The sequence below is a fragment of the Sorex fumeus genome, unplaced genomic scaffold (genome assembly GCF_029834395.1).
Source record: "Sorex fumeus unplaced genomic scaffold, SorFum_2.1 ptg000095l, whole genome shotgun sequence".
In the NCBI taxonomy this organism is placed as follows: domain Eukaryota; kingdom Metazoa; phylum Chordata; class Mammalia; order Eulipotyphla; family Soricidae; genus Sorex; species Sorex fumeus.
In genome coordinates, this window is record NW_026606152.1 from 1,942,753 (window position 1) to 1,970,667 (window position 27,915).

Consider the following 27,915-nt stretch of genomic DNA (forward strand, 5'->3'; position numbering starts at 1 on the left):
GAGCGGCCCTCACTGCCCCTGGGGAGTGGCACCGGATCTTGCTGTCAGGGCAGTGCTGAAGGCTGGGATTAGCCATGGACAGAGAAGGCCTCAGGAGACAGAGGGGAACTGGCTGCATGTCCGTCACCCCGACAGGGGAAGGGTGGGCAGGACCAGACCCTCTGCCGTCCGCTGCCAGGTCTTGGCATACAGCCTTGCCCACCCCCAGTGTCCCCACGTGGCCTGACCCTCTGCCCCCTGCTCCCCGCACACTGCCAGCCTGGGACCACGCCCGTGTGTCTGCCCCCTGCCCCCTCACCTGGGCACCAGGAGGTATCAGGTTCAAAGGCAGGAAGGGGTCTGGGTGGGCTTCCTGGAGAAGGGGGCGGACAGCCCAGCCAGGGTCTACCCCTCCTGCTGCTGGCCGTGCTGGGGTGGGAGGGTTGTGCCAGTGGTTGCCAAGCTGCTGCAGGGCACAACTTGATCTGGGGCCTGTCATGCCGTGGGCACAGGCCCAGGTCCGCCAGCACCCCGGGGCATCTCAGGGGCATAAAGGCCCGAGCCACCGAGTGTAGCTCACTCAGACCAGCATCCAGCCCCACCATGCTGCAGGCCCTGCTCGCCGGCTCCATCCTTGCCCTGCTCAGGGTGACCCCAGGCCAGGCCGAGGTTCCCATCCAGGCCAGCTTTGATGCCAGCCAGGTGCGTCCGTAGCCCCGGCCCTGAGCCAGACCCCCAGCCCAGCCCTTCCCCACACACCTTGGGCCTGGCCATGTTCCGACCCATCCGTGCTCCTGGGGCAGCCCACCCAGTGTCCAGCCTGGGGGCAGGAGGGAGCCCCTCGGCTGCCCTTCAGGGGAGAAGCCCAGCCCTGCAGCATCGCCGCCCCCCCCCCCAGCACTTGGGGCTGTGGCCCCTCACCCTGCCTACTGGCTGCAGTTCCAGGGCGTCTGGTACGTGGTGGGCATGGCGTCGGACGACCAGGACTTCCAGGACAATAAGGACAACATGAAGATGCCCATGGTCTCGGTCACCCCCTCGGCCAACGGCGACCTGGCCCTCAAGCTTGGCTACCCCACGTGAGTGACTCTGGCGCCCCCCGGGGGCTGAGGGGGCTGGCGTGGGGTGGGCAGCGGCCTCGGTGCAGGGGGGTAGGGTCGCCCCTCAGGGTGCTGTGGCCCCTCCACAGGCCAGACGGGGGGTGTCAGAAGATAGACACGACCTACGCCAAGGGCGCCGTGGACGGGCAGTTCAGCGATGCAGGTGAGGCCGGTGGGGCGAAGCCACTGACCGGGCATGCAGGGCGGGACGTCCGGGGACCCTAGATGGTGCCCTGGGAGGGGTTTCAGCCTCCTTTGCCCCTGCAGCCATGGCCCAGACAGACATCAGGGTGGTGGCCACAGACTACAGAAACTATGCGGTGCTGTACGTGGAGACGCAGAAGGCAGGCACCAGGAATGTGTGGCTGCAGCTCTATGGTAGGCGGTGCCCACCACCCCTCGGGTCTGCGCCAGGGGCTGGGGACCCTCACCCGACCCGCCGCCCTCACTGGCTCTGCTCTCCCACAGGCCGAAATCCGGAGATGTTTCCAGAAGGCGCCCAGAAGATGCAGCAGCTGGCCCCCCAAGTGGGCCTGAACCCCAGCCAGGGTGCCATACTGCCCAAGACGGGTGAGCGGGAGCCCCCAAGCCCGGAAGGGGCAGGCCAGGCCTTGAGGGGCGGGTAACTGGCTCGGGCAGGCTCTGAACACTTCCTCTCGTCCACAGACCAGTGTGCCGGCACCATTTCCAAGGTGAGTGGGAAGAGTAGGCAAGACCTCTCCCCAGAGTAGCCTTGCCAGCTCCCTGCGACCCCAGGGCTCCTCGCCCTCGTCGAGAACTAGGGTGGGCCTAGAGAAGGTGGGGTGGGGGCAGGCTGGGCCGAGCATCCTACCCAGCCATGGCCCTTGCCCCTCTGCAGTGAGCACCTAGTACAGGACGCTGGACCACAAGCTGCAGCGCGAGGCGACGCCTCCACCCAGCCTGACCCCAGCACAATAAACAAGCTGAAAGTGTTTCTGAGTGTGTGTGTGTTTTTGAGATGCGGCAGATCCTGTGGCAGCCAGGGCAAGGGCACCAGCTGGGGGGACACCGTCCCTCCAGGCCTGGCACTGCCTGGGAGGGGCACCAGGTCTCGTCACCCAGACCTCAGACATGCCCCTGGCCGGGGGTCCCAGCAGAGCCCCTCAGGCTCTTGCCCGTCTCTCCTGCACGGCAGTCCCGTTTGTGGTGTGACACTGGGAGCACTGATGTCACCTGGGCGGGACGAGCATGCCCAGCACCCCAAGGAACCCTCGGCCAGCACCAGACCCTGATGTCCCCAAGAGTCCCCGCCCTGGCCACTCCTGCCCCAGCCTTTCTGAGAAGCTGCTGGGCTGGCTGGTCCTTTGCGGCTGCGGGCATGAGGAGCCCAGGATTGTCTCTGCTCCTCCTTGGACTCCCTCTGAAATGGGAAGGGTCTGGAGCACCCCATAACCCGAGACAGCCTTCACTGCCCCCCGGGGCTCCGGCTGAGATGGACAGCTCCCCAGAGTCCTGCTGGACACCAGCATTCACGGGGACCCCCAGAACAGTGGTGTGCACACCTGTGGAAGCCCCGTCTGCCACTGCCCCCTGTGCTTGCCTGGCACCCCTCCTTCGGCTCTGCCAGTCTTCCTCCCCACCCCTAAAGTCTCTTGCTCCAGTATCTCCAGCTTCGTCGGTCATTAGATCTCTGGGACGCCAGAGCCATGCTGCTGTCCACTCCAGCTAGCTCCTGCCCAAGGCCCAAAGTCAAGACAGGGCTTCCTGGGACCCCCAGCTTCCTTATCTCCAGAGGTGCACCCAGGCCCACATCTGGTCTCTGCAGGAGGGCAGAAGCAACAGAAGGGTCACATCTCCGAGATGACTGTCCCTTTGTGTCCAGGGACAGTGTGGATCCACACTCCCCTGAGCAGCAAAATGACTCTCCCACTCAGAGGACATGGCAGCCAGGCCCATCCTCACCTTTTTTGTTTCGTTTTGTTTTTGCTTTTTGGGTCACACCCAGCAATGCTCAGGGGTTACTCCTGGCTCTGCACCCAGGAATTACTCTTGGCAGTGCTCGGGGGACCATATGGGATACTGGGACTCGAACCTGGGTAGGCTGTGTGCAAGAAAAACACCCTCCCCGCTGTGCTATTGCTCCAGCCCCAAGGTCACCTCACCTAGGAAGCACTGTGGCCACCATGGCGTGTCCCTGACCAGGGCAGTGGGAAAGAGCTCTTTATTTTTTGGCTTTTTGCGCCACATCTAGCGATGCTCAGAGGTTCCTCCTGGCTCTGCACTCAGGAATCACCCCTGGTGGTGCTCAGGAACGGATGGGCTTCTGGGGATCTAACTGGGGAAAATGTCCTACCAGTTGTACTATCGCTCTGGCCAAACTTCTTTTCCTTTCCTTCATTTTCTCTTTCTTTTTTTAGTTTTTCTTCTGTTTTGTTTTAATTTTGGGGCCAGACCTGGTGGTGTTTAGAGCTTACTCCTGGCTCTACACTCAGGGATAATTCCTGGCAGTGGTAAGGGGGCCTTAAGGGGTGCTGGTATCCCCGGCATCCCATATGGTCTCCCGAGCACCGCCAGGAAAGATTCCTGAGTGCAGAGCCAGGAGTTTGGAAGCCAGGATCCCAGTCTGGCTGGTCAGGTGCTCTCAAGGAGGCACCGCAGTGCTGGCAACGTGAGCAGTGGGTGGCTCTGTACTTTAGTCACTTACGGATTTCGACTGTTAAGATGAGGGGATCGGATAATTTGTGTCTGCCTGGAAAGAGGGCCAGTGATGATGCGCCAGCTGGAGGGGCCAGAGGCCTGGGCTAGGCCAGGGGAGACCCTGGGTTTGCCGGGAATAGCGGGGGCGCAGGAGTGGGTAGCCCAAATCAGTCTCCACGCGTGTTAGGGGCGGCGCTGGGCCCCTGGTGAGGGGTCCCACAGGCTGGAGCTCAGCTCAGAGCCCGCCCCACGCCGAACACCGCGCACGTGAAGGCCACACCCATAACCAAGCTCCTCCCGAAGGCCACGCCCCGAGGGCCAATCCCCACCCACCTCCCCATCTCAGCCTATAACCAGACGCCTCTCCCACAGGCCCCGCCTACGGAAGGAGCACGTAACTCCCCCCCCGCCACGCCCCGCACACCTATTGAAGTTGTTCACCCTGCCCTGCCCCTGGCTGGGCCCCGCCCCTCCATCCTCAGACCCCCCACTCTGCCCAGGCCCGCCTGATTTGCTCCAGAAGCCCCGCCCACAGGCACCGGAAGCCCCCGCCCACTCGGCTCAGGTCCGCCCATAGGCTCCAGGACCCGCGCCCATTCCGCCCAGGCCCGCCCCATCGGCTCCGGAAGCCCCGCCCCGTTCCTGGTTCCGGAAGCGCCGGCCCGCGCAGGCGCCGCTGTGCTCCCGAGCCCATGGCGCTGTCCCGGCCGCCGCCGGCCGTCTGCACGCTGCCGCCGGGCCCCGGGCCCCCGCGCTTCGTGTGCTACTGCCAGGGCGAGGAAGGCGGGGAAGGAGAGCGCGCTGGCTTCAACCTGTGGTGAGTGCGGGCCCGGGGGGCGGGCGCACGCCGCGGGGACCCCCTGACCGCCCCTCCCGCCGCAGTGTGACGGACGCCGCGGAGCTCTGGAGCACCGACTTCACCCCGGACAGCCTGGCGGCGCACGTGGGTCCGGGCAGGGGGTGGGCGGAGGACGGGGGGCGCGGGCCGCGGTCACCGCGGGTCACCGCCCCTGTGCCCTGCAGAAAGTCCGTTCCGGCCTGAGTGCGAGCGAGGACATCGGCCCGCGGTTCAGGTGAGCCCCGCTCATGGGGGCGCCCGGGGCTGGGGGCGCCGGGCCGCGCGCTCAGCACCCCCCGCTCCTTCCGCAGGACAGCCTGTGAGCAGAGCGCTGTGGCCTTCAGTCTGCAGGAGGAGCGGGCCTCTCTGACCCTTTCCGTGGGGCCCTCGGCACTGCACTTTGAGCTCTCCAAGGTGCCTGCGTCCGAGGCGGCGCCCAGGATACAGGCGCTGACGCTGGGTCTGGCAGAGCGCGTGTGCAGCTTGGAGCGGCGGCTGGCAGGTAGCAGGGGACCCCTGCCCCGCTTATGGGGGTCCCATTGCCTGCGCCCTCACTCTGACTCTTCCTCAGCTGTGGAGGCAACCACCAGCCCGAGGAAGAGCCCCAGGGCACTGGGACCTCAGCTCTTCCTGCAGGGTAAGACTTTTCACCTGTGCGTGAGGGGTGCCCTGTGGGTCAGAGACTCAGTCTCCTAGAATTAGTCTTTGCGTGGAGAGGCTTCGTGACCCTGAGCTCATCAGGCGTTCCTCTCCCCACCTCCCCCTTCCCTCCAGACCCTGATCCCCAGAGAGGCGGTCCTGGGCCCGGGGTCAGGAAGCGGAGTCCAGGAGAATCCCTCATCAACCCTGGCTTCAAGAGGTACCCAGTGCCCAACTCCCCCAGTGCCCAGCTGCCTACTGTGCCCACCCCCCATGCCCACTTGCCCCCTGTCAGCTATGCCCAACACCCACTGGTCCACCTGCTCGCTGTGCCCCCACCCACCCACCGTGCCCACCTGTCTCCTGCACACCCAGTATTCTTTCTCCCCCAGTAAGAAACCAGCTGCTGGTGTAGACTTTGAGGACCCCTGAAGGTACAGCACGTGAGGCCCGCCAGGTGCCTGCTGGGGTGGGCGGGCAGCCCTGAGGCCCCTCCTCCTCCCCCAGTCCTCACCTCCTTACCAGCCCCCAGAAACATGCCCACCATCAAATAAATGCTTCCTGGGTGAAGTCCTGGCTGGACCGTGGCTCTGGGGCTGACTGGGGTGTGGAGTCCACACACTGTGTGGGTTGGGGCTGCCCACTGCCGGCCTGCCCATCCTGGGACACACGTCACATGCAGACCCCTCTCACCCTGTCCTGCCCCATCCTGCAGGTGCCAGCTCCCTTGGCCCCTGGCAGAGCAGGTGTAAGATGCAGAGCTGTGGAATGTGGGCACCCTGCCCTCTGGCCTAGAGTGGCCTGGCAGGGCCCAACTCCCCACCCTTGTCGGCAGTCCTACCGCCCCACCCCGCCTGACTGGTTTGAGAGCCCATTCCAGTCCCACCGTCCCTGACAGGTGCGACCACACCCCGCCCACGGGCTCTCTGCCCCATGTTTGGGACTGTCTGGAGCTGGGCGACCCACAGGGCAGGGTGGGTTGTGCCGGAACCCGCGAGGCCACTGTCCCTCGGATGTCAGGACACGCTTGCTGGGGCAGAGACGCATTTATGGGGTTGCAGAGGAGTGGGCCGGGCAGGGCACTAGCGGGGGCGCACGGCAGGCCTGTAGGCAGCCAGGATCTCGGTGCTGTGCGGGCACGTGTATCTGAACTCCTTCTCCTGCAGCGCGTTGTCCAGGTAGCGGCGGACCCCGCGGAGCTCGGCGGGGATGGGCGCGTGGCGGAAGTGCGTGCACACGGTCTGCGGGCAGGACGGGGGTGGGGGTGGGTGTGTGAGGCTGCGCCTGCCTGCACTGCCCGCGCCCGCCCCTGCCCGCCTGCGCTCACGTCCACGACATGCAGTTTGGGCAGCAGGCAGCAGTCGGCCAGCGTCATCCGGTCCCCGTCCAGGAAGCGGCGTGGCGACTCGCGCAGCTGCGGCTGGTGCTCCAGCTCGTGCTCCAGGGGCGTGCGCAAGTACCGGTCCAGCCGGGCCAGGGCGCGCAGCAGCTGCCTGTACAGGGCTGGGGGCAGGGGACCCTGAGGCGCCAGCGGGGGCTGCGCTACCCGGCCCGTCCTGGCCCTGTTCTCTGCCTCACCTTCGTCCTGTGCCGGCGCGGGGTTCTTGATGAAGGCCGAGAACCTGTGAAAGATGTCGCTGCCTGCCGTACTGGACTCGCGGTAGCGGGGCGCCAGGCCAGGGAATCTGCGGGCGGGCAGGGACTCGTCAGAGCTGCCCGCCCTACCCCCGGGACCCCTTTGCCCGGCCCAGGCCCTCACTCCGGGGGCCCCAGCGTCTCCTCCAGAAACTCCTCGATCTGCAGTGTGTCCGTTTTGGCCTCGCCATCGTAGAGCAGGATGGGTAGCTGGGAGCCAGGGGCGAAGTCCTTCAGCACGTCGGGGGACCTGCGGGCAGGAGGCAGAGGGGCAGTGGCGGCTGGGTAGCGGCGGGCCGGGGCCGGCCGGGGCTCACCTGCGCGTGTCCACGGTGGTGAGGGTGAAGGGCACCCCCTTGAGCAGCAGGAGCATGAAGAGCCGCTGGCAGGAGGGGCAGTGGCCCACGCTCTCGCCGTCCTCGCTCGCCTGGCGGGGAGAGGCAGGCTCAGGGATCCCGCCGCCCTGACAGGCCCCACCAGCGGCCCGCAACTGCTCTTGACCGCTCCCTGGCCCCTGGGCAGGGGGACGGGGCCTCCAGGCAGGTGGGGCGGGCGAGTGATTCGCCCACCAGACGGCCACACGCTGGACGCCCCCAGGTCGGAAGGGCCGGGGCCGGGGGTCTCCGGGGGACCCACGGGTCAGCCCCGCCTTGGGTGCCCAGCGCCCCGCTGCCCCAGCCACGGCCGCCGCCACACAGACCCCCGGCCCTAGGCGCGCTGTCAGCCCCCAGCCGCGCCCTTGGCACCTTCACGAACAGCTGCAGCTGAGCACCCTCGGCCATGGCGGGAGCTGACGCGCGGCGGGCGGCGGGCGGCGCTTTAAGGCCCCTGCGCGCCCCGCCCCGGGCCGCCCGCGCCCCGCCCCCGAGCCGCCGGGGGCCCAGCCCGCGCGGCGCCGGACCGGCGGGAGGCGGGCCAAGGGCGTGACGTCGCGGAGTTGGTGACGCCCCTGCCGGTTTGAGCGCCGCGGGGGTGCCAACGTGACCAGGCGCTTGGTCAGCGCCTCCCGGCCACCCGGCTGTGATCGCTGCCTTCCAGCACCTCCAGTTGTCTTGGGCCCCGGCCCAGAACGCAGGGAGTGGAGAGGGTGACCGCAGGGGCCAGACTGGAGAAGTCGCAAGGGCACCCCGCACCAGCCCTGGCGCGCCCACAGTCCACACACCCACCGCAAGACCCGGCCGACGACCCTGCTGGGCAGGCTGGCACAGGAGACACGGCTTGGCTTGACCCACTGCCCCATGCCTCGAGCCCGCACCCAGGCCCTCATGAGGTGCACTCTGAGGTACCCCCACTGTGGACCAGGCTCGACAACACTCGGGGCTGCAGTGCGTGTGCGCGTGTGTAGCCGGCTGGCTGGAAAGGGGCCCCTGCCCTACAGCCTTCAGCAGGCACCCGGCTGGAGACTGGGAATGCCCGACCTGGAGGCCAACATGACAGGGAGCGAGAGGCACCGCGCCCTGTAAGCGCCAGGGGTGCTAGAGGGTGCTGCCCGGCGTGTGGAGCCTCACTCCGGGATGGGTGAGCCTGGGCATCTTACTGGATGCTTTGCAATTGCAGATAGCCTCACACAGGAGAGAAAACAGATCCTGGAGGTGACCTCTGACACGGGTCTGCGGGGAGGAACGTGTGAGGATGGAGAGGCCTCAGCAGTGGGCAGGGGCAGGGAGAAGTCCTGGATGGAAAGTGCCCGCGTAGGGCCACCCCAGACAGGTGAGGGGACAGGGCTGAAGGTGAGCGGTACATCGATCCACCTAGGTCCAAAAACTTACACGTTTTTTGTCTTTTTTTGGGGGGGGAGCACACCCAGTGGTGCTCAGGGCTTACCCCTTGCACTGTGCTCAGGAATCACTCAGTGAGTGCAGGGACCATCTGGGATGCCGGAGCTTGAGCTACGGCTCCTGCAAGCCAGCCTCGAGCTTCAGCCTCTAGCACAGGCTGTGGACCCTGAGTGTGAGACCTTGCATCCCGACTGCCTGCCCGAGCATGACCAGTCGGTCAATCAGAAGTGACCCCTGGGCTCTGAACCCTGCTGGGAGACCCAAGCAAACAAGGTTCAGATGACCATGGCTTCCTGGCTGTACCCCCAAAGGCCAGATGACCATGGCTTCCTGGCCTGGAAAGAATTCAGTCTCCTACTGCCACAAGGAGCCCCTGTCCCACTGATGCTGTAGTGCCAAGTTTGGGGAACTGAGAAAAAACAGCGAGAATTTAATGGTATTTATGTTTTAGGCCACACCTGGCTGTGCCCGGGGCTTACTCCTGGCTCTGTGCTCCTCGGGGGACCATATGTGATGCTGGGGCTCAAACCTGGGTTGACCTTGGGCAAGGCAGACACCCTCCCCACTGTACTCTCACTCTGGCCCTGAACTAAGGGGTGTTTTAAAAAGACAAAGGCAGGGCTGGAGCAATAGCACAGTGGGTAGGGCGTTTGCCTTGCACTCGGCCAAACTGGGTTCGATTCCCAGCATCCCATATGGTCCCCTGAGCATCGCCAGGGGTAATTCTTGAGTGCAGAGCCAGGAGTAACCCCTGTGCATTGCAAGTGTGACCTAAAAAGCAGGTAGGAAGCAGGATTTATCGAGGCGGAATGGGGAGAAGACAGGGACTCAGCAGCTCTGAGGCGCCTGCCTGCGTCCAGAGGCCCACACTAGGGTCACTTCTGAAGCCCGACCATGTGGGAAGAGCACCTGCCAGCCCCCCAGGCACTGGTGGGCCCGTATCTGCAGGTGGCTGCACTGGCCTCAGGGGCCTTGAGCGTGATTGAGTCTCGGGCACGGTCTCCTTGTGCACCTTCCAGACCCACATTCCAGAGGCTTGCCCAGGAACAGCATGAGGGCTAAGAGATCTGTCCCCGGAAGGACTCCTCTGGGCTGCCTGTGGCCCTGCATGCTGGCCCAGGGTGGATGCTGTGTATGTTTTAGTGCAGCTTCAAACATCCCTAAAGATGACAGTGGTGAGTGGTCCATGAGACCTAGGGATCATTTCATTTGTTTTGGGACCACCCCTGTCGGTGCTCCAGGATTGAACCCAGGGTCCCAGCACACAGAGCTGCCTCCCTGGCCTCTGTGGTAGTTTCTGTGAGAGAAGAATGCAACGTCAGAGGAAACTTGGAAAACCAGCCTCGGGCAAGAGGTTTAAGGACACGGTGCAGCAGGTTACTCTGCAGGCCAGGGCTGAGACGGAGAGGAGGGGAGAGGAGGCATAGCCAGGGTCCAGGACTCGGGTGTCCTGCTCCCACGGGGGCTTTTGGAGCACAAAAATGGCAGGAAGAGGGCATCCCAGTGCGACCAGATGCCATGGGGGTAAGGGAGGGCCTTCCCACCTTTCCTCTACCAGCAAACCACACCAGCTCTCCCACCCTGGGGCCTGCACTTCTGGGGACCCCCGCAGCTGCCTCATGGCGGCTCCAGCACCCTCCTCCTCCCCAAGTACACCTCACACATCTCTGCCCCCACTCTCCAAGGTTCCCCCCCGCCCCCGTCTCCTTGGGTCAGCCAGACAGCCCGTGTCCAGAGCCCAGGCTCCGGGCCCTGGCCACGTCTCCAGCCTGGACACAACTCTGCCTCCACTGCCCTTCAGCTTCAGGGACTCTCCACATCACGTGCCACCTTACGTGTGCCCTGCCCATATACTTCCCAGCCCTTGGGAGCGACAGCAGCTGCATCCACGTTCAGCTGCTGGGAGTCCAGGAAGGCAATGCCCTGTCTCAGTCACCCCACCCTGTGGTGTCAGGGCCGGTGGGGGAGGAGTCGCGCCCTCCCCACGCAGCCGCCAGGACACAGCAGGTGCACCTCAGCACTGGGCCGGCTTCACTACCAAACCACAGCCCCCACACACTGGTGTTTTGGTTTTATTTAAAACAAACATCTGTGCGCTATGTACAGAACCAGCTCCTGGTGCAGGGTGGGCAGGGGCCAAGCTGGATGGGGGAGGGTTGGCAGCAGAAAGGGGATCTCACCCGTCTGTAGGGTCAGCGCCCCATTCCTGCTGCCCACCCCCACACCAGCAACCTCCCCCACATAGGAAGCCTTCTAGGAAAACAGGTCAGGGAGCCTCTTTCCAAAAATAAATAGGGGTCTGGGGTGGGCACTGACCTGGTCCCCCATCCCCAACGCTGCTATGCCCTGATTCCATTAAGAGGAAAGCCCGTCCAGGGTCTGGCCAGGAAGGGACCCACAGAGGGGGACCATGAACACGTCACCCCAGATGGCCTTGGGACACTGGGCGGAGCCAGAGAGGGAGAGTGAGGGGCCAGGACAGACCCCAGGCTTTAAGGCAAAGCCGGGTGAGGGAGTGCACAGCCCAAGCTGGGCTGGCCTTTGGCACGAATGGGAGAAGGTGGCTGCTGTGGCCACAGCAAGGGGCGAGGCTGCGGGGGACGCCTGTGGTCCTGGACCTCCCTTTCCAGGGCCTGGCAGATGAGCGTGGTATGTCTCGTCCTGCTGGACTCTTGTCCCCACGCTGTGTCCTTGAGCCCACCCCGAGTAGTCAGCAGAGCGTGTCCGTGTTGAAGGAGAGCTGGGCCTGGTAACAGAGGGGTGAGGGGGGCTGGGCAGAGCCTGTGGCTGCCCCCCGGCTCCTGTGCTGACTTCCCCCCACAGGGCTCGGGGGCCTATAAGGTGCCAAGGCTCTGATTTGCCTCGTCCGCATGCCCGGCAAGTGGCTCTTGATACCACTCTCCAACCCAGCTGGAATCTTTTCCTTTCCTTTATTTTCTGGTTTTGGGGTCACACCTGGAGGTGCTCCAGGGACCCTACAGCGTGCCAGGGATGGAACCCAGGTTCACCATGTGCAAGGCAAATGCTCTACCTGCTGTCCTCCTCCCTGGCCCTGCCTGTCCCGCCCCCATCCCACGACCCCTTTCTAGAACTGGCTCTGCTCTCACTATGGATCCTCAAAACTCCCAAGGGTCTGCCTGTTCTTAGGCCTTCATGTCTCTAGCTCTGACCCTCTGGTGGTACCCTGCCACCTCATGGGGACAGCAACCCCATGGGGACGGCTGCAGCCTCAGAGCCCCGCTCACCCGCTCCTCCTCGAAGCTGATGAGACCTTCGTCTTCTGTGTCCAGATCCTCCGGCTCATCGGTCACCAGGGCACGCAGTTCCGTGGGCGCAGGCCGCGGCCGGAACAGGCTCAGCAGCCGGCCCAGCGGGGACTGCAGGCCCGAGGACGGCTCTGTCTCCTGCTGCTCCAGGTTGTCACTTTGCTTCTTGGCGAAGTTGACAAACACCTGAGGGCAGGCAGCAGGCTGTGTGTGGGTGCAGCAGGCCCGACTCCCGCCCCGGCCCGTAGCACTCACGTTGTCCAGGGTGGTCTGGCTGACCGAGTAGTCCTCGATGCCCAGCACGCCCACCACCTGCTCCATCTTGCTGAACACCTGTGCCAGCGAGATGCGCTCCGACTTGAGCTGGTACTGCACCTTCGTGTGGTGCCGCTCCTGGGGAAAGAGCGAGTCAAGCTCCCAGCCACGCCCAGCACGCCCAAGGAGTCCCTTCGACTCCTCCCCCGTCCCGTAACAACCAGACACGCCCACCCCACACCAGGACCACCCTCCAGGGCCCGCCCAACCCCAACGACCCACCCAGACCAGGTCCATGCCCAAAGCTGCCTCAACCCTGGGTCCCGCCCTATGCTGGCCCCGCCCACTCAGGCCACGCCTGCCTTGGCTCACGGTGGCCCCGCCCACAAGCCTATCTGCCAATACCCCACCCACACAAACACCGGGCCGGCACACACCACGCCCTCCAATACCACGCCCACACGCTCTATTGACCCCGCCTCGACCACGCCCCACCTCACCCAGGCCCCGCCCACGGCGGCCCCGCCCTTCCCGCCCTGCGCACACAAACACCTGCCCCCGGAGACCACGCCCACGCTGGCCACGCCCACACCCATCCTCCAATACTACACCCACGGCCCTCCCTGCCCCCGCCTAGACCACGCTCAGGCCCTGCCTCTTCCCCGCCCACCTTGAGCACGGCCTCCGGGAAGTTGCGATTGAAGAAGCGCACCACGTCCTTCACGTTCTGGCTGCTCTTGGTCCTCACGGTGATCATGTAGCCATCCCCAAACCTGCACGACAGGCCCATGACCTCAAGCCCCGGCGCCCCCGCGCCCCTCCCCGCCCCACCGCACCGCTCACCGGTTCTTCAAGTGCTGGATGCTACCCAGACAGCGCAGGCGCCCGTTGACCATGATGGCCAGGCGCGTGCACAGCGCCTCACACTCCTCCATGCTGCGGACACAAAGGAGCGGGTTGGGGTGGAGCGCACGCGCGGGCGCGGTACGGGAGGAAAGGGGGCGTCCAGCTGGGGGCACGGCGCGGGGTGGGTGCACACCTGTGTGATGTCAGCACCACCGAGCGCCCTGTTTTGATGAGGTCCAGAATGAGGTTCCAGAGGAAGCGCCGCGCTTTGGGGTCCATGCCTGTAGTGGGCTCGTCCTGAGGGTGGCACAGGCTCAGCTGCAGCCCCAACACCCTACCAGTCCACCCCACTGCCCCGGGGCTCACCAGAAAGATGAAGGAGGGGTAGCCAATGAGGGCTATGGCAGCCGACAGCTTCCGCTTGTTGCCTCCACTGTAGGTGCCCGCAGGCCTGTCAGCGTGCTTGGTCAGCTCCAGCTTCTCCAGGGCCCACTTCACCACCTACAAAGGGCAGGGGCGTGAAGGGTGCTATTGCGTGCACTGCTGAGGCGGACAGAGGGGCGGGCAGTGCCCACCTGCTTCTCGTCCTTCCAGGGGATGCCCCGGAGCCTTGTGTAGAGCTGCAGGTGCTCCCGGGCTGTGAGCTCATCGAACAGGGCGTCGAACTGCGGGCAGTAGCCAAGGCTCTGCTGGACCTGCAGCAGCTCCCGGAGCACACTGGGGACAGGGCCCTGTCAGCGGGCAGCTCGGTGCCCTCACCAGCCGCCCCCACCACTGTGCTCGCTGCCAACCTGTGCCCATTGACGAAGGCCTCGCCCCCCGTTGTGCTCTCGTCGCCCGTCAGCATCTTGAAGGTGCTGGTCTTGCCTGCGCCGTTGACGCCCAGGAGCCCGAAGCACTCCCCGGGACGCACTCCCAGACACAGCCGGTCCACAGCCAGGATGCGGCCAAGCTTCCGCGACTTGTACACCTGGGCGGGCGAGGGGCTGTGCAGAGGGACCCTCCCTGCCTGGCCAGGCTCTCGCCAGGACCCACCTAGCCCGCGTCACGCCCCGACTCCCCTGCGCCCAGAGCCCACCTTGGTCAAGTTTTCGATCTTGACCATGTCATTGTCCGCGTCCCCACGCAGCACTCGCCGCCGCTCGCTGGCCACGTCCACATCGTCCTCCACGGGCTTGGTGGACACTGGCATGCGCCTGGGGAACAGTGGGTGGCACTGGTGGGCCGGCCCTGGGCTCGCCTGTGGCCCGGCCCTGGGCATGCCCCACTCACTGCGGCTGCCGGAGAAAGTTGTACTGGCACATGATGGTGAGGAAGAAGCCCACGAAGCCCTCAACTGTCATGGCCACCAGCCCCCGCGTGACAATATCCCACTCGAACGGGGACTTCATCTTGTCAAACTGGCCTGTGGGACGACCGGCTCAGGACCTGGCTCCCACCAGGCGCCCAGCTGGCCCGCCTGGCCCCCGCCCTGCTCACCGATCTTGGCATAGTACTCATTGATGTACTCATTGTAGGCCATCTCCATGAGCCCGTGGCCCAGGTTGTAGTTGGGGAAGATGAGGAAGCAGCTCTTCAGGTAACTGTTGACCACCTTCAAGTCCTGAGTGTCGTGAGGTCACACAGAGCTTCTCAGCCCTGCAGTCCTGCCGGGCCGCCCCTCCACCCCTGCCCTTGCCCCCTCAGTCATGCCCACCCCGCTGCCCTGCCCCGCCCTGCTGCCCTGCCTCCCGCACCTCCGCCCACCTCGCTGCTCTGTCCCCTCCCCCCCCGCCCGCCCTGTGCCACCTTGTCGTGCTCAAAGAGCTGTAGCAGGAACGTGGCCACGGTGGCTGTGATGCCGATGAAGAGGTTGATGACGATGAGGAACACGTAGGCTGAGCTGGGAACCTCGAACCAGAAGGAGGCCGGGTACATGATGGGGGTGATGGACCACCTGTGGGCAGGGGCAGCGGTCATCGCGAGAGGCAGCGGCCCCCTGCCCGACCCCACGTCCTCTTACCCATAGAGCAGGAAGAGCGAGAGCACTGCCGGGAAGTTGGTGGGTGACGTGTAGGCCGGCAGGTCGAACACGAACAGGATGATGACGCAGCAGGTGGCCGGGACCAGGTAGTTGAGCTGCAGGGGGTGGGGGGGTGTTGGTGAGGGGCCACGGCGGGGGGCGGGTTGGGGCGGGGGCTCCTTGGGCACAGGGGCACACCATGTCCCACACGTAGTTGGCCAGCCAGTAGATGACGGGGTCGCAGCCGCTGACGAACTGCAGGTGCTTGGCCTTGGTGGACTGCTCGGCCACCAGGAAGACCACGAAGCTGGCCGGCACAAAGGACATGGCCACGATGATGAAGATGGCGATGACCACGTCGGTGCCCTGCAACCTGGGGGAGGCAGCCCTCAGCACTGCCCAGTCCCGCCAAGGGATGGCCCTGCCCGCCCGCCGGCCCCACCTACAGGTAATCCAGGGAGAGGCTGGCACTGGTCTTGTTCATGGGGTGGTTGGTGACAGTGATGCCTGTGGCAGGTGGGAGAGCAGCCTCAGGGGTGGGCCCTGCCGCATCCCCCCGCCAGGTCCCCCCACACCTGTGTCCCCCCCCCGCACCTTCCGCCACATCCCCTACCCTGCCCATGCCCCTGACCCCACCCACGTCCCCCCACCCACCCACCTGCACCACCCACTGCCATGTGCCCCCTGCCACATCCCCCCTGCCTGTGTCCCCCCTGCTGTTTCCCCCCACAGTGTTCCCCCCTGCTGCATCCCCCACCCTGCCCATGCCCCTGACCCCACCTGCATCCCCCCCACCGCCATGTCCCCCCACCGTGGACGACACCTGTCCACTCACCATAGGCTGCAGGGTTGCCTCTGCTTTTGGGCAGGTTGGCGCGCAGAATGGCGTTGTTAAGGCTGTTGAGGTAGGTGGGCATGCTGTGGTAGCCCTTGTTGTTGTAGAACACCTGGGGGCAGAGACCCAGAGCCGGTGGATGCCTGCGGGCGGTGGGGGGGGAGGGCGCAGGGGGGTCTGGCACTCACCTGTGCCACTCTGCGCACAGCTATTTTCCGCACCATGGCCGGCGCTCGCGCGCCAAATGACGCGGGGATGGACTTCTGCACATTGCCGAAGGTGATGGCCCCGTACCTGGGCAGGGAGCTGGGCGGTGAGGCCGGCAGGCAGCTGCTCCCTGACCCCGCCGCAGCTGCACTGCCCCGCCCCACTCACCGGTGCAGGCGGAAGCGGTCGGAGGTGAAGAGCAGGTACTCGGAGACATTGTGCCCGGTGATATCCGTGAGGATGTCTCCTGTGACCACGCGCACCTGCGGGGGGTGCCCGCCCACACCCCCCGGGCAGGAGAAGCCCGTTCCCTGGGGGGAGCAGACGCAGCGCACGGGCTCCCGCACCAGGCGGGGCAGCGAGGGCGCCGAGGTCCAGTTCTCTGGGGGCACAGGAGGGTGGTCAGCCATGGCCGCGCGGACCCTCCCCCACGGCTTCCCTGAGCTGGTACCTGGCCCTGAGGTGGGTGGCAGGGAGGAGTTCCAGGTCTGCAAGGGGTCCTCGTCGGCGGAGAGGGGGGCGTCAGAGGGGGCCGGGGAGGGCGGGGGCGGCACGAAGTTGGACAGCGGCAAGCCCTGAGTGAAGGACTCCAGGCACATGCTGTCGAAGAAGCGCGCAGCCAGCAGCCGGGACTCACCGCTGCTCAGGTTCACGACGGGGCCCAGCGAGCCGTTGGCCGGAGACTTCAGCACACAGGTGGCCCCCACGCCAGACGGCAGCCGGAAGGTGCTCACGAGCTGCTGGGGGCTGGCGTCGGGCGACAGCCGCAACCTGAGGGGCCCGGAGGTCAGTTGGGTGCCTTGCCTGTGCCCGCCCCCGCCCGGCAGGTGCTCACCGGTACTCCCGGCGCTCCTCGTTGGCGTAGGGGATGAAGTTGCCACGTGGCTGCGTGTAGTTGTGGTACTGGGAGGGCGACAGGACCAGTGGGGGCAAGTCACCTGGCAGGACAGGAGAGACAGCGGCCTGACCACCTGGCCAGGGCCCCGAGCCAGCAAAAGGGACCCCTGCTGTGTGGGCAGCCCTACCGATCTCGGGGACAGAGAGGGCCACGGTCATGGCCACGCAGACGAAGAAGGCGGGCAACAGGATCTGGGAGGACAGCGCCTTGGAGTTGCGGCGGGCACAGTGGAAGCGCTTCACCAGGAGCCCGTGGAACTGGCGCAGCCTCAGCGCCCAGCCCTCCATCTTGCGGCTGCCCCGGCCCTCTCGTCTCAGAGCCTCGGCCTCGGCCTCTGCACAGAAAGGGGATGCTGAGCCACAGCCGGCGCTGCCCGCCAGGTCCCTCCCAGAGTCCGGCAGCCCACCTTGCAGGCTGACGTTGTCAGGGTCCTGCAGGTTGTTCAGGAGTGGGCGGTAGTTGCCAGAGACGTCGGCAGAGCCTGAGCCCACCGAGGACGTGGACTGCAGGGACGCCTGGGACTGGGCCAGCTCCGAGCTCTGCGCCAGGCTCCCTGTAGGAGCCGCTTCGGTCGCCGAGAACACCTCCTTCCTGGACTCCTTCACATCTGCCATGGCAGGAGAGCAGGGACCTGGCCTTGAAGCCCCACTGGCCCTGGGCAACCCCAGACCCAAACTTCCCCCAGCGGGGGCTGGCCCCCGGCCCAGGCTTACCTGCCTCACTGTTCTCCAGGGACTGGTCTTCCTCGGACACCTTGAGGAACACCTCTTCCAGCGTGGTGTCCATGAGCCCAAAGCTGCTCAGGTGCAACGCATCCAAACTGCACTCCAGGTGCTAGGGAAAGGCTGGGTAAGGCTCACTGCAGGCTGGTCACAGGGTCCTGCTTCTGGGGACCATCTGATCACCCGCCCAAGCCTACCCCATGCCCTGCCCGGCTGGCTGTACCCACGCGGGTCCTGCAGCCCGACCATTCAGGACCCCTGCCACCCCGCCTCCTCCATGGACTGAAATCGGCCTGGCCACCACACCTGGAAGAGGCGCTCAAAGGCGCCCTTCTTGGCGGCCTCGCTGGGCAGGATGTAGGAGAGCTCAGTGCTGGTGTCAGAGACCAGCAGGCAGGAGGCCACGTGCTTGCGGATGAACTGGGAGACTTGGGGTTCAGAGCAGCAGCTCAGCTGGGCGCGGCCCGAAGGGCTGGACGTCGGGCCTGGCTCTAGGAGGGTGGAGGAGAGGGCTCACCCAGCAGGCCCCGGGACACCGTGCTGCTGTTGGGGGGCCCTGCAACGCTCGGGCTCCGAGGCCAGGGCTCTCGGGGAAGGCTGGCCCGGCACCTCTGCACAGACCTGGTGGGTCCCCGGGCTGGGCTGGCTGCTTGACCAGTGTGAGGCGGTAGCCATCGCCATAGGCGCCCTTGAGGAAGAGCGGGGAGCCGCAGCATTTGAGCTTCCCATGGGAGATGATGGCGATGCGGTCCCCGAGCAGGTCAGCCTCGTCCATGTGGTGGGTGGACAGGAGGATGGTGCGGCCTGTGGAGGGTGGGCCGGGTCAGAGGGCTGTGCGGGGGGTACTGGGGCCAGGCTCCACCCCTGCCCCGACGGCTCACCAGGCTTGTATTTCAGGATGAGGTCCCAGATGGCCCTGCGAGCGTAGGGGTCCACCCCGGCGGTGGGCTCGTCCAGGATGATGGCGCGGGACCCACCCACAAAGGCGATGGCCACAGAAAGCTTGCGCTTCATGCCTCCCGACAGTGTCTGCACCAGTGAGTGCCGCTTGTTGGAGAGCTCCAGGTCCTCGATCATCCTGAGGGAGCAGAAAGCCCAGAGTGGTGCTGTTACACCAAAGGTGCGTAACAGGCCCCTCTCGCCCTGCTTAGCCCCCCTCACAGGGGGCCGAGCCCCACCCACACCGCCAGGCCCTGCCCACAAACCTAGCTCCGCCTGCCCTGGCCCTGCCCCACCCACTCACGAGGTCCCACTGCCTAAGCAGGCCCACCCACATGAGGGCAACCCACCCCACCAATCCCGGCAGGCCCCCCCACGCCCAGACCCACGAATCCCCGCCCACCCGCGAGGCCCCGCCCTCCCAGGCCCTGCCCACTTGTCCATCTCCTTGCGGATCTCCGCCTGGGCCATGCTCTTCAGCCTGGAGTAGAACCACAGGTGCTCCTCCACGGTGAGCCGGTCGAAGAGCACGTTGTGCTGTGGACACATGCCCAGGTTCTTGCGGATCTCGTCCATCTCCGTGCGGATGTCATGCCCGTAGATGGTGGCCGAGCCAGACGTGGGCGGGAACAGGCCGGTCAGGATGGACCTGGGTGGGCGGGCACGCCGTGAGCAGCTGTGCATGGCCAGGCCTGCCCCCCGCTGCAAGTGGCACTCACATGGTGGTGGTCTTGCCCGCCCCATTGTGGCCCAGGAAGGAGACCACCTGGTTCTCATAGAGGTTCAGGCTCAGCTTGTTCAAGGCCAGCTTCTTGTCCGTCTTATAGATCTTGGTGAGCTTGTCCACGCAGACCACCAGGGGCAGGTGGGTGGGCTCCTCCTCCATGCCACGCATCTCCTCTGCAGGAGGCCTGGGTCAGCACCACCCCTCTCCGGGCCCACGACACCCCCACCCCTCTGCTCCCTCACCCAGGCGCCGGCTCTCCATGGCACACGCCTGGTCCTCCTCCATGACGCTGAGGCGGGGGGCACGAGCCCACGGCCAGCTCCACTCCCAGGCTTCCGTCCGCCCACTGCCCAGCCAGTAGGACTTCTGCAGCGGGAAGTACCAGGGCCGGGGCAGCCCGTACATGCCTGGGGGAGAGGCGGGTGGCGTCACCACTGACCCCAGGCCAGATACCACAGCCTCCTCCCCAGAGGTGCGGTGCTACCTGGGTGCACGGCTTCAATGTACCACGTGAGCACCCCGTAGACGACGGCGTCTACCATCAGCATGGTCACTGCCAGCAGCAGGTTGAAGTCGTCCCCCTCCACCGGGGACTGGCTGAAGGTGTGCCACTGAATGCCCACGCCCGCCACCTCATACAGGGCAAAGTACTTGGAGCCCAGGCCGAAGGCAGTGGTGGACATCAGGGACTGTGGGGACGACGGAGTGAGCGGGTGGGGCAGGCAAGGACCCCTCCTCCCCCCCCCTGCTCTGCAGCGGTGACCCTCACCGCAATGCATTTCTCGAAGGCAGTGATCCTGTCATGGGCCACCTCTTCCCGGATGGCCACGTACATGTAGGGCACGTAGCTCAGGAAGTAGATGATGCCGCCGCAGGCCGAGGCCAGCTTGGCCTTGGAGTACAGCACAGACACCAGGAAGCTGGGATGGGGGGCCACGGCATCAGCTACCCCGTCCCTGGCACCGTACCAACGCCCCTCTCGGCACGTCCCTCCTGGGGACAGAGGAGCTGCAGGCGTCTGTGAGTGCCGAGTGGCCCTGGGGCCCCGTGCGTGCCCGCCAGTCGCAGACTCACCAGAACATGATGGTGGCCACAGCGTAGACGGCCAGGAAGAGCCAGATGATCAGCACATGGCTGTGCATAAGCACCTGGCCGTACTTGAGGATGGCCGTGAGTGCGGTCACTGAGATGGACAGCTGCACAAAGCCCGTGATGAACCAGGCCACCCAGTGCACGGCATTGTTCAGGCCCATGGTCTTCATCACCTGTGGCAGGGAGGCTCTAGCAGGGCTCTGGGGCCACCCGGCCGCCCCCTGCTGCCCCTCACCCCCACCCACCTCCTTCAGGCGATGCTCTTTCTCGGCCACGATATGCTGGATCGTCATGGCCACCGAGTAGACCCAGGAGATGACCATGCAGAGTGGCATCATGTGCTCGATGACAAACAGGAAGCTGTGGGGTGGGACCTTCGTGAGGCAGGGACCCCGCCAGCCCAGCCCGGTCCCTCCGGTGGCACTCACTCGTCCCGCGTGTAGCAGGGATAGGGGAACATCTGCACATAGTTGCCGGGCTCCACGACGTCGTGGCCCACGAAGGTGTTGATGATGGCTCGCTCCATCATGTCTGTGTGTGTATGTGAGGGTGGTCAGTGGTCAGGGGCGCCCTCTGGTCCCGGCCTCACCCCGCCCTGGATCCCTGGCCCTCACCCTGGATCCACACGAAGCCATACAGGAAGTAGAAGCGGCCCCCAGTGTTGGGCCCTGGGCGCCAGTAGGCCCGGCGGATCTCATTGGTTTTCTCCGTGAAGCTGGAGTTCTGGCGGATCTTGTAGTGGACGTGGGGCGGCAGGGAGCCATCCTTGCGTGTCTGGAAGATCACACCTGGGGAGAGGGGCCAAGTGGGGGCGGGCAGGGGCGGGGTGCAGAGGCAGCGGGGTGGGCGGGGCGGGGGCCGCAGTGCTCACTGGCAAACACTGTGACATTGTCCTGGTAGGCCTGGTTCAGCGTGTAGTTGACGATGCTCTCCTCGTCGGGAAAGCCCTTGAAGATGTCCACGCTCACCTGGGGGACGGGCACGGTTGGAGCAGCCCCTGGCAGCCCCCGAGTCCCCCGGGGGCAGGGCGCACCTTGGACATGAACTGGATCCAGCCACAGGCTGCATTGTCAATAGTGTCCAGCTGCTGCAGGAGGGCAGAGCCGTTGGGCAAGGAGAAGTCGTCCTGGCGCAGGGCGGGCGGCAGCGCCTCGGCAGACAGGTTCAGCACCTCCGGGTGCAGCCGCAGCTCTGCCACGGACTGGGGTGCAAGGATGGCTTAGGGCAGGGGTGTGGGGTGCTGGGCGGGACATGGGGGGGCAGCCCACACGCCCCACCTGTTGCAGCCAGTGCAGGTGCTGCTGCAGCCGGCCCTGCTCCAAGAAGCTGCGGATCTCAGCGGAGATGTTGAGCCAGAGCTGGGCGTAGTGCGTCACGTTGCCGACGAAGGCGAAGGTCTCGTTGGCCTGGGAAGGGAGGGGAGGTGAGCACGAGGTTATGAGGCGCCTAGTGCGGGCTGCCCTCACCCCAGCCAGCGGGAGCCCAGTAACTGTCTCTCAGGGGAGTATGTGGGGGTGCTGGGGGTAACTCGGGGGACCCTATTTGGGGTAAGCACGCTCAAGACAGGAGCCTGAACCCCCGCTCTCCCCAGCCTCCAGCCCACCACACGTTCTCGCTCTGATGAACTCCCACCTGGGAGCTTACGACCCTCCAATTCCCGGTCTGTGCAACAGTCCTCGGCCATCTGGGCCTTGGCACTGGTCACCTTACCCAGGCCTCTCCTGCCCCTGGCGAGCCCTTTCCCGCCCTGCTTCCCACTTCTAGACAGGGCGTCCCTGCGAAGTGCCCACTGTCCAGGCCTCAGTGTCCCCACGCGGGCCCAGCAGGCACGGTGCTGGACTCCTGCCTGCAGTTCCTCAGTTCCCACCAGCCCGTAAGGACCCCCACCCGGACCTGCAGGCCTGGCTGCTCCCTGCCCAGCCCAGCCTCCCCGCCCGCACACCTTGAGGATGACCCGGTCAGCCTCGGAGCCCGCGGGCGCGTACAGGATCTTGGGGTTGCTGGTCATGAGGTGCACCAGGAGGCCCAGGTTCCTCTGCTCCTTGCTCGTGAAGCCCAGTGAGCTCATGTTGCCCCTCCGCAGGGCCTCGGGCTCGATGGTTCTGGTGGGACTGGGGGTCAGCTCGGTGGTGGGGGGGCGTGGCCTCTGGGGGCATGGCCTCACAGGGGTTGGCGTGGGGTGGGGCCCACTGGCGGGGCCCTGGGCCAGCCCAGGTGGAGACCTCGGGTGGACTTGGCGTGGGTGGGCACCGGCAGTGCAGGGCAGGAGTGGGCTGAGGCGCCACCTGGGTTCCAGGGGCCCTGCGGGGTGGTCGGGTGTCGGGTCCGCTCAGCACTTACCGGTTGTTGCCGCACAGGATGGGCTGCAGGCCCGCCCAGAGCTGCACGAAGGCCGCGCACTGACCCTGCAGCGTGTCCGCCGAGGCGGGGCCAGCGGAGGAGGCTGCTGCGTCCTCTGTGGAGCCGTTGGCACCAGGACCAAGGCCTGACCCCGTGCTATTGCCCGCGCCCCCGGGGCCGACGGCTGGGCCAGCACAGGCACCCTGAGGCAACAGCAGGGCCAGGGCCGAGAGAACGTCCACACCCTGCAGGAGCTTTCGGGCGTCCAGCAGGTCCTCCAGCAATGCCTGCATCTGCCGCGGGGGCGGGGGTTGCTGCGGAAGCGCTGCGCCCTTGAGGGCTGTGTCCAGGCCCAGCTGAGGGAGGACAAATTTCAGGGCCATGGGGCAGGTGGAGGGCAGGGCCCAGGGCAGGGCTAGGGTGGCCAGGCTGGCACAGCCCCCCACAGCTCTGGTCCAAGGTGCCTCCCTGGGCAGTGGGCCACGGGTAGGGCTCACCTGCTGGGCAATTTTGGCCCTGTCCAGCTGGTTCCGGAGCTCTGCTGCCAGCTGTGCAAAGCGCTGGGCACGGGCTGTGGCCTGGCCACTGCAGACGGCGTCCCAGTAGCTCCGCAGAGCAGCCTGGCGACCCTGCCCCACGGTGAGGATGCGGCCCAGCTCCCCGGAGCCGGGGGCGCACGTCAGTCGCTCCAGGAGGGCCGGCGCCAACAGCAGCTCCTGGGGGGACAGGGACTGCTTAAAGGGAGCCTGGCCTCATGCTGCGCCCCGTCTTGCCCCGGCCACGTCCCTCTCCCACCCCGTGGACAGGCCACCCTCACCTCCATCCGAAACAGGTGGTTAGAGAGGCTGGGCTCTGCGTCCAGGGCAGGCGACGGGCCGAACAGCAGGCGATGCACCTGAGGGTGCAGGAGGGACTCCGAGGCCCTGCCCGCCCACCCCACCCACACCGCAGGGGGCGCTGAGGCCGTGCTCACCTCAGACAGGTCCACCCGCGCGCCCAGGAGAGCCTGGGCTGTGCCGTTGGGCAGGGACAGGTTTTGAGTCAGGAAACGCCAGAGCTCCCTCGGGTCCCGGGCCACCGAGTCCAGAGAGAAGGCAGACACTGCACAGGTGGAAGGGGGGGGTGAGGCCCACTCTGCCTGCCTCAGCACCTCGGGCCACCCTGCCCTGAACGCACCTGCATGGCCCTGTGGGGCTCCGTCCCTGGGCTCTGGGACGGCTCCCAGGGCTTCCAGGCGCTGGCGCAGAGCCTCGAGCTCCAAGCCCAGGCTGGGGCGTGCCGGGTCAAACAGGTTACTGTCCTCCACCACGCGGCTGAGGCGCTCCAGCAGCTGGGTGACCCTGTCCCCCAAGCACGGCAGCTCAGGGCACAGCGGGGGCACGCAGAGCCGGGCTGGGGGCGTGCCGCGTGGTGGACACTCACGTGGAGTTGGCATACTGCAGGAAGCCAAACTCATCCCGCTGGCCCTCTGGGCACAGGGACTGCATCACGGGCAGGATGCCCGCCGAGGTCAGCGGTGAGGCCGTGTAGAAGGCTGGTCGCAGGGAGGGCAGGGCAGCCCAGGGCCGGAGGGGACAGGGGAAAGGGCAGGGGTCAGGAGGGAAGCGGGCAGAGCCGAGAAGAGAGATTTGGAGAGAGTCAGGAAAGAAAAGCAGTTTCAGCTAGAAGCCAGAGGTCAGAGGGCAAGCATTCTTCCAAGAATGGCAGGTCAGAGGTCAGAGAGTATCTTGTCCCTGACCTCTTTGGAAATCCAGTTAGCAGAGAGAAGCAGACGCCCATAGGTCTAAGCAGAGAGCCCCAGGTGACCCAGGGAGCCCCTCCCTGCCCCCTTGCGCCCCCCCACAACAGACCCTGCCAGCAGGCAGGGCTCTGCCTTGCGAGCGGGCAAGGAGCTGAGCTGTACCCGGAGGCCAGCCTGGAGGAGGCAGGCCCTCACTTACAGACTGCATGCAGGTGGCGGAGACAAGAACCATGCGGGAAGGGGCAAAACAGAACAGAGGAGACCAGTGAGGGTCGGCCGCCTCGTCCCAAGCCCCGGGAGGAGGCCTGGCCAGGCACCAGATGAGCACAGAGATGGTGGCCGCACTATCCCTCCTTGGGCCCCGAGGCCCCTCACCTTCCTTCACGGAGATGGTGGGTTTCTTCTGCCTCAGGCCCAGCAAGATGAAGAAGAGGACCAGCGGGATGAAGAGTTCAAAGGCCAGAACCCACTGCAAGAGTCAGCAGCCAGTGAGGTCCGGCCACTGTCCCAGCCGACCAGTGAGGTCCAGCCTCCCTGGAGCCAGCCTGCTGCAGAGCCGGGCACTGTCCGAGCCCCACTGTCAGGGCCAACTTCTCCCCAAGGTGCAGCCTCCTCCTTTGGGGGTGCTGTCCTCTGTCCACCCAGAGGCCCAGCACGACTGCCCTGAGCCCTGCGTGTGCCGGGTTTGTCTCCAGCCACATCTGGGGGGCCCCTGACAAGGAGCTCCCACCCCACACAGCCCCAAGCAGGATGTCCCCACTGTCAGGTGACCGGTCCCCACCTCCAGGAGGAAGTAGGCAGAGCTGACAGCCCCAGTCCCTGGGCTGTGGATGCACGCTGACCTCTGGTGGGGACGGAATGCCAGCAGTGCAAGCTGGCCCCCAAGGGCCCCGGGGAGTGCTGGGAGCCTGGGGATCCTGGGGCCCGCCGCTCTGAAGAGCCTCCCCAGCCCGAAACACACTCCAGCCCCCACACTGCGCCCAGGCAGGGCCGTGCTGCTTGGACAATGGGGCTCTGTGGTCAGGAGCAGCCCGTGTCCGTACCCCACGCCCGCCCCAGCCTGTGCCAGTCTCCACCCCCTCCCGCCCCGGAGCTCCGCCAAGGGCACATCGCGGGCAGCCCCCAGGCATCCACGGGCACACAGAGGGCCAGGCCTTGGTCGTAGGCCTCAGGCAGGTCAGGAAGCCGTGACGGCTCCGCCCCGGGCCCTGCCAGGGCACCTCCTGCACGTCACTGCAGCAACACGCTGCTATGACAACAGTCTCGCGCAAGCTGCTGGGAGGGCAGGCAGGCAGGACTCCCAACAGGAACCCCCCACCCCGAGCCTGCAGGGCAGCCAAACCCCGGCCCTTGGGCCCACCCAGGGGCCCCCTGCTGTCTCCCAAGGTCCCACACTGCCCAGGGAGCAGGGTTCCCTGCGTGGCGTCACTGCTCCCAGCAAGGGCCTGGCAGGGCCTGTCCCCTGCCCCAGGGTTGCCCGCACTCTCAGAGGTGTGGGGCACACACAGAGATGGAGAAACCAAGGCATAAAGCAGGAAGAGGAAGAAGGTGAGAGCTCTGAGTCCCCTCATCTGCCCAGCACCCAGCTCGGGGTACATGCTCAGGACACCAAGGCACAGCGGCACCGACCAACCCCTGCCCACAACTGCCCACAGGCCGATTCGGCTTGAGAGCTGGCCATGGGCCACACAGGCCCCTCCTACCTGCTCACACAGGCCCCCCGGCCCTGATCTGAGGCAGGGCCCATGGTCCGAGCTGGCCAGCACGTTGGGCCCCATGTCCCGTGCTCTCCTCCCCAGTGACCCAGAACCTGACCAGCAGCTACCTGGGCTGCAGGCTTGATCTTCTGGCCCAGTGCCAGCCAGCCCCGGGGGGCCCTGGGCAGGAAATGTACCCGGTCTGGCTCCCCGCCAGGGTCAGGTGCCCGAGGGAATCTTTGGGCCCCAGTGCTGATGACCAACCTCGCTGCTCTGGGCTTAGCCCCCAGCCCCAGTTCTGCCTATGCCCTGGGCGGTCATCCCCAAGGGAAACCCAGGCCTATTCAGAACCTTGGGCTCCCAGCCTCCGGCAGAGGTGCTGCTGGGCAGGCCAGTGGGGACAGCCCCTGCCCTTCCCTGGAGGAGCAGAGAGGGCCAGGATCACGGCATCCACACTGCTCAGGCAGCGCACTGGGAGCTGGTGCAGGCCTGGTCCCCAAGGGGTCTGAGGACAGGGAGCAGGTCGGCCTCCAGGAGTGCCCCTGAGGACAAGAGGGTGCGGGGGACCGAGCCTGGCACAGCAAGGACATTCTGGTGGCGTGAATGCAGGAACAAAGCTGGTGGAAGTGTGGAGGGGTGTGAAGGAGGAGGAGGAAAAGGAGAAGGAGGAGGAAGAGGAGAAGGAGGAGGAGGAGGAGGAGGAGGAGGAGGAGGTGGAGGAGGAGGAGGAGGAGGAGGAGGAGGAGGAGGAGGCGGCGGCGGAGGCGGCGGCTCGCCTGGGACCAGCCGCCCAGTCATCGGGCGACCGGCCCAAGGGCAGCGGGTGATGCAGGGGACAGAGCCTGCAGGGCTGGGGGCTTAGTGCAGTCCACTGGGCTGATGTGGTGCCCGCGCACCCCCGCCGGCCCCTGCACCGGAGACCGGGGCCTCCCGCGAGGTCGGGCGGGGGGCGCCGGCCCCAACCCACCGCCCCGAGCGCGCCGCGGAGAGCTCGGGTGCATGACTCAGCCGCGCGCGGTGGGGGCGGGGGCCCGCGCGGCTGCGGGGGCGCTCACCGGGCTCCGGCGCTTCAGCGTCACGTTCTTCCAGAGCAGCAGCTGCAGCTGGTGCAAGAAACCCATGGCGGGGCCGCCCGGCCGCTCGCCGCCGCCGCCCGTTCCTCTGCGCGCCAGCCGCCCGTTCCGCACAGCTCCACATAGCCCGCGCGGGGGCGGGGCGGGGAGACTCCGCCCCTGGGCGGGGCCGCGAGAGACCCCGCCTTGTATGGGATAGGCGACTCCGCCCCGGGCGGGGCCACCAGAGGCTCCGCCCCCGGGCGGCCCCGGGAGACTCCGCCCCTGGGAGGGGGCCGCGGGTGGCCCCGCCCCGCGCAGGCTTCAGGTGCAGGGATGGGCCCCACCTAGGGGCGCACCGCGAGAATCAGGCGGGGCAGTTCCCGGTGTGCGACCGCCTTCCGCCAAGCCTCCAACCTGCCCCCACGCAGCTCGTCACCGGACAGTAAGGGGCGCCAGCAGAGCCCACCCCGCGCCCTGTCCAGGCTGGCCCCGTCCTTCCGCAGAAGCGCCCGCGGGTGGCCAGAGGAACCACCTGTGGACGCGGAGCCAGACCACGTGGTCCAGCACTGCCCCTGCTGAAGGGGAGCCCAGCAGGCGTCTCCGGACACCTCAGCAGGGACTGAGCGGGGCTGTCAGCCTGAGAGTTACGTGTCGTCCGTGCGCGGC

The 27,915-nt window shown here is 66.4% G+C and overlaps 5 protein-coding genes across 6 annotated transcripts in view; 3 read left to right on the forward strand and 2 right to left on the reverse strand.

The window, feature by feature from the left end:
- Positions 1-390: 390 nt before the first annotated feature.
- Positions 391-1,980, forward strand: LCNL1 (lipocalin like 1). 2 transcript variants are annotated; one of them, XM_056133002.1, is made up of 7 exons: positions 391-681; positions 919-1,058; positions 1,169-1,242; positions 1,347-1,457; positions 1,548-1,649; positions 1,746-1,771; positions 1,939-1,980. In XM_056133002.1, exons 1-7 carry the CDS (start codon positions 583-585, stop codon positions 1,939-1,941), a joined length of 555 nt encoding a protein of 184 aa, XP_055988977.1. In that variant the 5' UTR covers positions 391-582; the 3' UTR covers positions 1,942-1,980. The 2 variants fall into 2 exon arrangements, with proteins under 2 accessions (XP_055988977.1, XP_055988976.1); XM_056133001.1 differs by lacking the exon at positions 1,939-1,980 and having other exon boundaries at positions 1,746-1,827.
- A 2,398-nt stretch (positions 1,981-4,378) lies between these two features.
- Positions 4,379-5,757, forward strand: PAXX (PAXX non-homologous end joining factor). Its single transcript, XM_056132999.1, has 7 exons — positions 4,379-4,554; positions 4,620-4,680; positions 4,761-4,810; positions 4,887-5,077; positions 5,147-5,212; positions 5,350-5,434; positions 5,607-5,757. The coding sequence occupies exons 1-7, from the start codon at positions 4,430-4,432 to the stop codon at positions 5,644-5,646; spliced, it is 618 nt and encodes a 205-aa protein (XP_055988974.1). The 5' UTR covers positions 4,379-4,429; the 3' UTR covers positions 5,647-5,757.
- Positions 5,758-6,261: 504 nt separating this feature from the next.
- Positions 6,262-7,687, reverse strand: CLIC3 (chloride intracellular channel 3). Its single transcript, XM_056132998.1, has 6 exons — positions 7,596-7,687; positions 7,167-7,276; positions 6,974-7,099; positions 6,793-6,899; positions 6,542-6,717; positions 6,262-6,455 (listed from the first exon to the last, which is right to left on the reverse strand). The coding sequence occupies exons 1-6, from the start codon at positions 7,629-7,631 to the stop codon at positions 6,297-6,299; spliced, it is 714 nt and encodes a 237-aa protein (XP_055988973.1). The 5' UTR covers positions 7,632-7,687; the 3' UTR covers positions 6,262-6,296.
- SSNA1 (SS nuclear autoantigen 1) overlaps positions 6,877-27,915 on the forward strand; it is a 122,530-nt gene continuing 101,491 nt past the window's right edge. Inside the window, exon 1 of the mRNA XM_056133009.1 lies at positions 6,877-6,880. The gene's annotated coding sequence lies outside the window, so the exon portion shown is untranslated. The remainder of the gene's footprint in view (positions 6,881-27,915) is intronic.
- On the reverse strand, positions 10,953-27,401 carry ABCA2 (ATP binding cassette subfamily A member 2). Its single transcript, XM_056133010.1, has 48 exons — positions 27,250-27,401; positions 24,873-24,966; positions 24,179-24,290; positions 23,933-24,096; positions 23,730-23,857; positions 23,574-23,651; positions 23,254-23,472; positions 22,757-23,112; positions 22,359-22,518; positions 21,694-21,822; positions 21,450-21,617; positions 21,288-21,384; positions 21,031-21,204; positions 20,845-20,947; positions 20,662-20,776; positions 20,399-20,589; positions 20,094-20,244; positions 19,809-20,013; positions 19,567-19,731; positions 19,317-19,497; positions 19,034-19,246; positions 18,540-18,736; positions 18,280-18,462; positions 17,965-18,149; positions 17,650-17,770; positions 17,343-17,543; positions 17,064-17,270; positions 16,874-16,976; positions 16,490-16,809; positions 16,207-16,420; positions 16,020-16,125; positions 15,832-15,943; positions 15,443-15,503; positions 15,195-15,369; positions 14,997-15,112; positions 14,783-14,930; positions 14,474-14,597; positions 14,267-14,399; positions 14,073-14,190; positions 13,786-13,964; positions 13,570-13,711; positions 13,361-13,495; positions 13,188-13,291; positions 12,992-13,084; positions 12,819-12,921; positions 12,149-12,286; positions 11,873-12,079; positions 10,953-11,373 (listed from the first exon to the last, which is right to left on the reverse strand). Exons 1-48 carry the CDS (start codon positions 27,313-27,315, stop codon positions 11,338-11,340), a joined length of 7,230 nt encoding a protein of 2,409 aa, XP_055988985.1. The 5' UTR covers positions 27,316-27,401; the 3' UTR covers positions 10,953-11,337.